This window comes from Tasmannia lanceolata, unplaced genomic scaffold (assembly GCF_043159265.1).
Source record: "Tasmannia lanceolata isolate RefF3 unplaced genomic scaffold, GAP_Taslan_0.1 ptg000012l, whole genome shotgun sequence".
Taxonomy (NCBI): Eukaryota; Viridiplantae; Streptophyta; class Magnoliopsida; order Canellales; family Winteraceae; genus Tasmannia; species Tasmannia lanceolata.
The window spans coordinates 51,280,952-51,291,576 of NW_027518689.1; the positions used below are offsets into that span (position 1 = coordinate 51,280,952).

A 10,625-nucleotide genomic window follows, 5' to 3' on the forward strand; every position below is an offset into this window, starting at 1 on the left:
TTTTCCTTTAAACCCAATCCTACCCGTGATTGAGTCGGGTTTTTCAATCTAAAGCCCAACCCTACCCAAGGCCCATGATTTCTAAACACGACCCATGTTATTTCGGGTCAGGTCGATGTGGGTTGGGTAAAAGTTGACCCAATTTGCAACCTTATTTATTTCATTCGTAGTTTCGAATTTCCATCGCAACCGATACGAAACGACCAAAATGTTTCCATTTCCATCCCCACTGAAACCATTGCAAAACCGAAATTGTAAGCGTATTATTTAGTAGTACACTATGCAAGTGTGTGTTACATAATTATATTTATATGAATTACATGTAAAATGTGGTGTATGTATTATTTATAAATATACATGTACATAAATTAAATGCAAAATGTGATATGTAATGAATTATCAGACATACCGTTAGCGCTTGTCACTAGGTTTTTATGTTGTCAGACCATTATGTGTGTTTTTTTTTTCGCTTATATGATATCTAATATGTATTAGTGCTTATTCTTGCGCTATGTGAAGTTTCATCTTAAATGTCCATCATTTGCAAATATTTTCATATGTTACTGTGATTTTACAAGATTTCCACTGAAATTTCCTACTAAAATTGAAACGTTTTTGTTTCCATGCTAACCAATTTCGAAATTTAAAACCATGGTTGCAATTCTTAGTTACACATGAATCTGGTTAAAACAGTCCCAAACTGTGCAATTGCTCCCTAATCTCCCTGATCTTTCTACCATGTTTTTCTCCTAGTTGTACGATCGGTTCTTCCCGTCGTAGGTTCAACTCCCTTTGGTTCCAATAATTTCGCTAGCATCATTAAGTTTTTTTTCCTACCAATAACAATGGGAATAAATTTTCAAATTCCACAAAATTCAAGAATCCAAATAATAGTCGTATTTTGTGCGACTTAAACAGAATTGCAGTGATATTTTCAAAACCCCGGGCAAGTGTTACCAGGTCACTACCCTCCCATCGATCCGTGATTTGGGTCGCATGACACGAAACATGATTTTTTTGAGACCTGGATCGCCTTTAGTGATCCTGGTCGCACAACCTCAAACATGGTTCGTTTGCGACCCATATCTCTAAAAATGACGACCCACAAGAGAGCAACAGAGAGATGCATGTCAACATACACTGAGAGAGAGAGAGAGAGAGAGAGAGAGAGAGAGAGAGAGAGAGAGAGAGAGAGAGAGAGAGAGAGAGAGAGAGCATACTCGAAATGGAAGAGTTGTTTTCGCGCTTTGAGAAAGACATCAATAGGGGTTTTCCCTCCACTGCCTCCGTTGTCTTTTTCTCTTTAAATTTTGGCATTTCTCTTGTTGTTCAAGCTCACAAGACTTTGTCGGTTGATTATAATTCCATATTCTTTCCTTGTAAAGTTCATTTTATATTTTTCATTAGTTTCCAATTTCTTTATGCACTGTTTGTTTTGGATTTTGAGAATTGATTTTACATCCAAATCACACACACAATATACACACACAATATATATATATATATATATATAAAGAGAGAGAGGGAGAGAGAGAGAGAGAGAGAGAGAGAGAGAGAGAGAGTACCAGAGTGATCCAAATTAGCGCTCTAAATCGACCTGCGACCCCAAATAGTAAACCAACTAAGCCTACCCTCATTGTACCACATACTGGGCTACCGTTGCTGTACGACCTAATTTACGTTTTTGAAAACAAACTGTATGAATAAAAGAAAACAACACACAATATGATGGGGACCATCATTAGGCCCATACTCTGATTTTTAAGTGCTTTTTAAGTCCTTTAAGTTATAGGAGGGGTACCATATTATTTTTTCAACAAAATCACTAAAGTTCTTTGACTTATGAGTGTTTTAACTTAGACCCACACTTGTATTATGAAAACATTAAGTCATTATGTTATTAGAAGTTATTTTAGTCCAAATGTGAGGTTTTTGTTTACGGTTTTAGAACTTTTTCTCTTTCTTTTGTTATAAATATGTTGCCTTATGACACTTTTCTTGAATTCTATGCAATGGAATGAATAAAGATCTGAAGTTTCTCTCTCTCTCTCTCTCTCTCTCTCTCTTGTGTGGATGTAGTGCCTTTTGCAATGTGATACTTCATATTAGGTCTCTAATCCCTATACTTATCTTTCTTTCTTTCTTGTTCTCCTTTTTTTTCTCCCATCACTTTTCTCACCCTTCCCAATTAGGTTTATAAATCGCTCTCCCTTCGACTCGTACCTTTCTCATTTTTCTTGATCTTTACCACTCTTCTTGATCTCCCGTCTTGATCTCTTTTCTTGATCTTGATTGTCTTGATTTTGTTCTCTTTTCTTGTTCTTGATCACTCTTGTTGATCTTGTTCTCTTGTCTTGATCTTGATCTCTTTTCTTGATCTTGATCACTCTTCGTGATCTTCATCTCTTTTCTTGATCTTGATCTGTTTGGTCTTGATTCTCTTGGTTTTTATGGATTCACATCAATTTGGTATCGAGCCTAAGGTTCGTGTCAATTCGTTATCAAATCCTAGGGTTCATATCAATTTGATATCAGAGCCTATTTTCGAATAGCTACTCGGGATATCAGAAATATGCTGTAAAGATCCCAACCCATAGATCGTAATCAATACACTATGAGGATTCGAGGCAGACTAAGATTTTATGGAGTTAATGAACATTCCCATCTTGATTGGGCAGAAGCGTTCGAGAAATATTTATTGGAACATAATATAGGTGATGACGAAATGATTTAAATTACCAGGACGCTTTGGCCAAGCATGCCTTAGAGTGGCAGTTAACATTGAAGAAGAAACAGTGCATAATGTGAAAATTAGCTATCATTCATTGGTGTGACATGAAGGATCTATTTTTGAAATAGTTTTCACCGAAGACTATTCAAGAATATGTAAAGTACTACGAGTTAGAATGAGTTTGAGAGGAGAAAACGAAGAAAGCCAAAGCTCTTGTTATGAAATTATCTGCTTGTTTGAGGATCCAAAAAAAATGGCGAATGTATCGGACCAAGCAAGTGTACAAGAGAAGTCACTTTAGCCATCCAGATCCATGCTTGTGTGCGAGGATTGATAGCGCTGAATGTGTTCGACATCAATTGACGTCAAGTGACAAACGAGAGCAACACTTATCATCCAACGAAAATTCCGACAGCATGTAGCTTGCTCGGATTACTTAAGGATTAAAAAAACGGCAAGTATATCTCAGAGTTGGTTCCGCCAAAAGTTAGCTCGTGAACACTACCTAATGGCTAAGAGGAAAACAACCATCATCCAACACACTTGGAAGGGGAAAGTCGTTCAACATAGTCAACGGGAACTTCAAATGATGCCAACAAATTCATTGATCGTAGTGTTTGGATCCAGGAACTCGTACGAGTCGACTCGCGAGTCATGCCGAGCCATGATTATTTTGAGTCAACTCGCACGGGTGAATCGTAAGTGTTGAAGACTAGTACGAGTCGTCTAGCGAATCACACGAAAGCGACTCATACGAGTTGGAGCGAGTTGACTCGAAATCTTAAGATTCGTACGACTCATTGAGTTTACATCCTTGTTGTAATTCTTGATTCTCTTCTCTTCTCCTTGCCTCTTCTAAATATTTACATGTAAGTCATTTAAGTAAATAAGGGAATACCCCCCATTTGAACTTATTAAAAATAGTTTTGTTGAAGGGTGAAGAAGAAGAGAAGATTAGAGAAAAGAGTTGTGAGTGGGAGCTCCCCCGCACTAATGTATTTATAGATGAGAAACATTCAAAATGACTACTATGACCTTAAGGCTAATACACCAACTTCTAACACTCCCCCTCAAGCTGGAATGTATATATTATACATTCAAAGCTTGTTACAATTGTCATTCAATTTAGCATTACTTAAGAGCTTAGTGAAAACATCTGCAAGCTGGTCCAGAGATCGAGTGAAGGAAACATGAATCTCGCCTCTATGTATTCTCTAGCGAATGAAGTGACAGTCTACCTCTATGTGCTTGGTTCTCTCATGAAAGACAGGATTGGTGGCTATATAAATCGTAGCTTTATTATCACAATAAAGCTGAGCTGGAGAGGATGAAGGAAAACCAATCTCTGATAGGAGAGAACGCAGCCAAAGAAGCTCTCCACTAGTATGGGACATGGCTCTGTACTCTGATTCGGCACTGGACTTGGAAACTATGTCTTGTTTCTTACTCCTCCATGACACTAAATTTCCGCCCACAAAGGTACAATATCCAGTGGTGGATCGCCTGTCTGCAGGAGATCCTGCCCAATCTGCATCACAGAAACCTTCCACCCTGATATGTCCTTGCTTCTTGAATAGGAGGCCTTTACCTGGCGCTCCTTTCAAGTAGCGAAGAATCTGAATCACTGTTGCCCAGTGTGAAGTACATGAAGAGCTCTTATGTTGGCTGACAACACCAACAACAAATGATATATCTGGACGAGTGACTGTAAGATATATGAGCAAGCCAACTAGCTTCCTGTATCTGCCAGGGTCTTCTAATAAATCTACTTCTTCTGGAAGTTTCCTATTTTGGTCCATGGGAACAGAAGCAGGTTTCACTCCGAGATGGCCTGTCTCCTCAAGAAGGTCCAGCACATATTTCCTCTGGGAGAGGGAGATGCCTCTAGTAGAGTAGGCAACCTCAATAACAAGAAAATACTTAAGACGACCCAGATCTTTAGTTGAAAATTCTTTCTGCAAGAAGGTCTTCAACTTTTGTATCCCCACTGAATCACTGCCAACATATACTATCAATAGCACACAACCTGCAGTGGAGTGGCAACTGAAGATGGAGTGATCCACAACACATTACTTCATGCCAAAGCGCATGATAGCATCACTAAATCGGCCAAACCAAGCTCTAGGGGACTGCTTGAGGCCATATGTAGATCTCCTCAACTGACATATTGAGGACGACATCTCCCCCTGAGCAACATACCCAGGAGGTTGCTCCATATACACTTCCTCAGTAGTCTCACCATGTAGAAAGGCATTCTTGACATCTAACTGATGCAGATGCCACCCTTGGTTCACGGCAAGGGAGATAAGAACTCGAACAGAAGGTATCTTGGCAACAGGAGAGAAGGTCTCATTATAGTCAACGCCAAAAGTCTGTGTATATCCTTTGGCAACGAGCCGCGCCTTAAGGGGCTCGATGGTGCCGTCAGGTAAGTGTTTCACGGCATAAACCCAGCGACAACCCACTGGCCGAGCCCCAAGAGGAAGGGGAACTAAATCTGGCCTGAAGGGCCTCCATCTCAAGATCCATAGCGGCACGCCAATCTTGATGATCAAGAGCAGTGGGCAGAGACTGCGGCAAAGAAACAGAAGACAAGGAAGATACAAAACCTCGAAATAGAGGGGTGAGAGTATCATAGGAAATAACAGAAGAGATGGGATGAACGGTACATTGAGAGCAAGTACGCGAAACAATGGGAGAATCTGGAGTAGTAGTAGGAGAGGGAAGAAGAGGTACCTAAGAGGAGGATGACGGGATCTCCTGCTGAGAGAGTAATGGCGCAGGCGGAGTAGGATGGGCTCCAGACTTCGAGCGGCACTGATAAATCTGGCGAGTAACAGGACGGGTAGCCGCAGAAGCCTGTAGCGATGATGAAGGATCAGACACAGGGGTTAGCTCAGGAGCCTACAGAGGAGGAAGAGGAGTAGGATCTGGAAGAACGACTCTAGGGAGAGGGATATCCGAATCGAGAACAGTGGAATGTTCCACAGGAGGAGTGAGAAAGTAAGATTCTGACTTTGAAGAAGGTAACATCAGTAGAGACAAACGAACGACGCAAGTGAGGATTGTAACAACGATAACCTTTCTGAGTCCGGGAGTACCCAAGAAAGATGCATCGCTCAGCCTGAGGATCCAGCTTATCTAAGCCTGGACCAAGGTTGTGAACAAAACACACACAACCAAAAATCCTAGGGGTGATAGGGAAAGGATCATGATGAGGATGCAATATGGCAAAGGGAGATGAGCCATCCAAGACTGAAGAAGGAAGCCTGTTGGCGAGGTGGATGCAGTGAGGATAGTATCACCCCAATAAGATTTGGGAACCCGCATCTGAATAAGAAGTGTACGGGCCCCATCAAGTAAAGATCGCATCTTCCTTTCAACAACACCATTCTGTTGGGAGGTGTGAGCATTGGATTTGGAGAAATATTCCTTAGCGTTATCTGTGCGCAAGCATTTTAGAGTACAATTGAATTGATTTGTAACCTCGGCATGAAAAGTGCGAAAAATAAAGAAAACCTCGGATCGATCTCAAAGCAAATAAACCCAAGTCATGCGAGAAAAATCATCAATAAAGACAACAAAATATCTATAGCCAAAAATAGAGGTAGTCTTCGAGGGACCCCATACATCAGAGTGCACTATATCAAAAGGGTGCGAGTCCCTACTAACAAGCCTAGATGGAAATGACACACAGTGGTGTTTTCCAAGTTCACAGGCCTCGCACATAAAAGTCGACAGAACTGAACTGTGCAAAAGGGCGGGGGAAGGGCCACAGTCCAAATGATAGAGTCCATCCACCACTCTACCCGAGCTAATCATCTTCCCAGTCGAAAGATCCTAAAATCAACAATAAGACGGATAAAATGAGACAGAGCAATTGAAATATTTAGTAATCTGACTAACTGAAAGTAAGCTAAAAGGGGATTTAGGAACACAGCACAGAGGATAGGATAATACTAGGACAGGGAGAGGTAGTACCAATACCAGAGATGGGAGTAGTACTCCCATTAGTAAGGGTAATAAACTGAGAGGAGAGAGGACGGAAAGAGAGAAGGGATGATGAGATACCTGTAGTATGATTCAAGGTTCCAGAATCAATGATTCAGGAGCTCGAACGAGTGAGAAGAGAAGCAGGAGAGCTACTTGGCTGAGCAAAGCCGGCACTCAGAGGGTGAGTGGTCAGCCTGAGGCGCTGGAACTCATCGTAGTCGGCCTGGGAAAGAAAGAAACGTTCAGGAGGCGCGGCATGACCCTGATCTGAAGATGAAGAGGGCACTGACTCGGATGGGTCTGTGGCAGAGAGATGTGCTGAGCGGCTAAAATGTGGAGCAGCCGGTGGACGACGCTCAGGATGTAGAACATAGCATGTCTCGAGAGTGTGTCCCTCCCGACGGCAGTGAGAACAGTAAGGACGAGGACGACCACTAGGACCCCGTCCACCAGTGAAATCTCGGCCAGAGCCACGGCCACCACACCCAAAGTCACGTCAACGAGTGTCATAAGAAAAAACTCTAATATATGTGAACATAAATAGAATTTAGGGACTTATTGCAAATATTTTTCAAAAAGTTCTACCCTTTGGCTAAATCATGATTTTGGATGACTGACTGGATTATATTTTACGAATTAGGAATTTATAGGTTGAAGTTTAAAGTTCCTTTTATAAAATATTGTAGAAAATAGAACGATAATGTGGAAATTCATGCTACTTCTTATGGAATACTTGTTTTTAGTAATTACCATCCTATAGTTGAAGATAATATGAAAAGTTCTATTGCACCCATGTACTTCAGTTCTATCCTTTATTACTGAATGTTGTTACAAATTATTATTTGGTTCGCAAGTCAGAGAGAAGTGATTGCTTGCATGGTGTATTTGGATAATTTTTTCTTCAGATGCACACTTGTTACCTGTTGACTTGCCAGAAATAGCATCCTTGACCGGCAGGTAAATGTATTCTTGCTTCCATGTTTGGCATTCTATATCTGTTTTGATACTCTTTAAAAGTCTTTTACTTCAGTGAGAATTTTATTTACTCTAAACTAACCATTTAGAGCATGTTTATGAAAATAGTTCTCTCAAAAGCCAGCTGGCATGTGATAAATCTGTTTATCCACGTCGAAGTTAGCTTTGAGTCATGTAACAACTGGTATTTAACTTTCAAATATTTCTATGTCAAACAAGTATTGGACTTTTGTAGATTCAGCTCTTCTGAAAATCTTATTCTAAATTTCTTCTTATTTCTCGGCATTTTTATATACTATTAGTTTTAAGATTTTACTGTGTTTTTATCTGGTTAGATTTTCTTTTATGTAATGCTTTTATGCACTGACATTCATTTTTTTAAGTAACAATTTGATTGAAAGGAAATAACAGTGTGCACACTGCAGGGAAAAGGTGTCCCTAAAATTATATATAACAGAGAAATCCGAAGTATTCTGACCCACCAACTCCTCAGGCTCCAACCTCCTTTCCTCCAAATTAGGATTAACAATGTATCTCCTTCTCTAGTTCGTCTTTAGCCAATGTATCTGTTTGCTCGTCTTTAGCGTGCCTCTGTTATGATCGTGAAATATGATGCCTATACCCGCACGCCCGGGATTATATTTAGAGCTTCACTCGAAGTTGAGTTTCACCGATTCACATTACTGCAATCGCCATACTTTTTTCTCCAGTAATCGGTTCTCCATTTTCTTAGAATATCTCCCAAACTGTACGTGGTACACTTATTATCATGCCTTCCCTATGATATGAGATCGATTTTGATTTCTATCGCAATCCTTTTCAATTGCCATTTTTTCTCCTTGAAAATATGATTATCCCTTTCCTTCCAAATGTGCCATATATTGGTACTAACGTCAGAAGGATCTATCCCGCTCTTACAGAAGGTCCAATACTCCAGTGAAAAATGATATTCTTAATTGATCTTTGGAAAACCTACAAAATTCCAAAGCTTTTTATGAACTAACATTCATGCAGTAGTGTATATTTGCTAGCGTCCATCGCAGAAGGCAATTCGCGGATGGGCTGTTACATGTGAGAGCAGCCACACTGGCTCATTTTTCAGTAGATTTTGTATTCATTCATGATGTGGCTGCTCTCACATGCAACAGCTCATCCGCAAAATGCCTCCTGCGATGGATGCTAGCATTTCCATCTTAAAATATCATAATACAATTGTAATTATGTTTCAACTTCTTAAGCCTTTCTAGTGTCACCATGTCTTTGCATGGTATTGGGAGTCCCACTCAAAATTCTTGCCAATCTGCACATGCGACAATTCTGTGTAGTCACTCATCTTGCTTGGGGGGTCCATCTCTCCAACCATTTCGAAGGGGCGGGAATACATCCATGGGGCTACAAACTCTTCTCTCAAAATTTTAAGACCCTATAGTTTTATGATTCATAGTTCTGCATTCTAGGACATGCTTGTGATGTTCTGACACTAAGTCTTTTTCAGAGGGTCTACCTATTTTTGTGCTCTCTTGCACTATCCATCTAAACTGTTTTTCATTGTGCTTGCTTGTAGTAGTGGCATTGAGAAGATAGCTTGGGATGCTTCGGGAGAGCGTTTGGCTCTCTCTTACAAAGGCAGTAATGAGATTTACAGTGGTCTTATTGCGGTATATGACACTAGGAGGACACCACTTGTTTCAGCATCCCTGATGTGAGTGTCTTATTTCCTTTCAGCTGCTCACATGTTTCTTGTTGTTCATTTGGGTTTGAATGATATCGTTCTCTTTGCCTATATTAATGAATTTTCTAATTGGCATTTCTTGAACAAATCTAGCGGATTTATTAGAGGGCCTGGAGAAAACCCAAAGCCGCTTGCATTTTCCTTCCATAACAAATTCAAGCAAGGACCGTTGCTAACTGTGGTAAGAGTGTGATCCTCTATATTGGTTCTTTTATCTTTAAATGACTCTGTTGGGTATATAACCAAAAATTTGTGTAATGACTCACTTAGACTAAACATATTGCTTTGAATGTAGTGCTGGAGTAGTGGCTGGTGTTGTACGTACCCCCTGATATTTCGATCACATTTGCTTCCTTAATTGAGGTAAGATCCTCATCTCTTTTGGCATTGAAGACTTCTATTTTCTGCATCAACATGATTTCACCTTTGGAAAGTGACTTATTTTGCCCCATTGAATTTCACTGTTGCAGTAAATTTCACATGGCGAAAAAAGAGAAAAAAAATCGAATGCCTAAAGGATCGCCTTATTCTTTACGCAGTTCATTTGTTAGCGATCTTAGTTCAGGTCAGTGAATTTTTCGGTGCAATCTCCTGCTGTCAGGAATCTGTTTGTGATGAGCTTTGAAAGTGGTGAAATAGAGCATTATGTAGAAAATCACTGTATTTTTTTTCTTGAATGGTAGATTATCACTGTATTTATCAGTCATACATGAAAGATCCTCTATTTTTTTGTGAAGCAAAAAACTTTTTTGAATATCTACATCAAACTATTTTCTTTGAAAGCCCCCACACCATATGTAAGACCATTTATATTGTAGAATATCATGAGACATCCCATGTGTAAAATAAAAGGACAGGAAAAATCAAGGGTTCAGTTTTATCTCGGCAGAACCCTAAATTTGGGTTGATGGATCAAGGGCCTAGGATCATCAAATCAACTTGTCAAGGGAATTGATCGTTCAGATCAAGAGAATTGATCATGTAAATGAGGTAAAACTGGGGCCAATAAGGGGCTGTTTGATTGTAGGATTGTTCATGTAGAGAAATTATATTATGAGTGGGCGTACATGCTCGTGTTGATTGTACGATAGAAGTACCACGCTTGATATTTGATCCAACAGCAGCTTCTTGAAAACTGAGCTGCTGTTTGATCAAATATCAAGGGCGCGACACCTCCAACACGAGCGCGTCCTC

The 10,625-nt window shown here is 40.1% G+C and overlaps 1 protein-coding gene across 3 annotated transcripts in view; it reads left to right on the plus strand.

Annotated features, from left to right (window-relative positions):
- The window catches only part of LOC143888437 (aladin-like), a 54,107-nt gene extending 43,909 nt beyond the window's left edge, over positions 1 to 10,198 (plus strand). For 2 of the 3 annotated variants that reach the window (XM_077392863.1, XM_077392861.1), the window contains exons 11-15: positions 7,630 to 7,681; positions 9,264 to 9,401; positions 9,525 to 9,612; positions 9,727 to 9,794; positions 9,902 to 10,198. In XM_077392863.1, coding sequence (XP_077248978.1) covers positions 7,630 to 7,681; positions 9,264 to 9,401; positions 9,525 to 9,612; positions 9,727 to 9,789 — 341 coding nt within the window. In that variant the 3' untranslated portion in view covers positions 9,790 to 9,794; positions 9,902 to 10,198. The remainder of the gene's footprint in view (positions 1 to 7,629; positions 7,682 to 9,263; positions 9,402 to 9,524; positions 9,613 to 9,726; positions 9,795 to 9,901) is intronic. The other variant, XM_077392862.1, reaches the window with a different exon arrangement.
- The last annotated feature ends 427 nt before the right edge of the window (positions 10,199 to 10,625 follow it).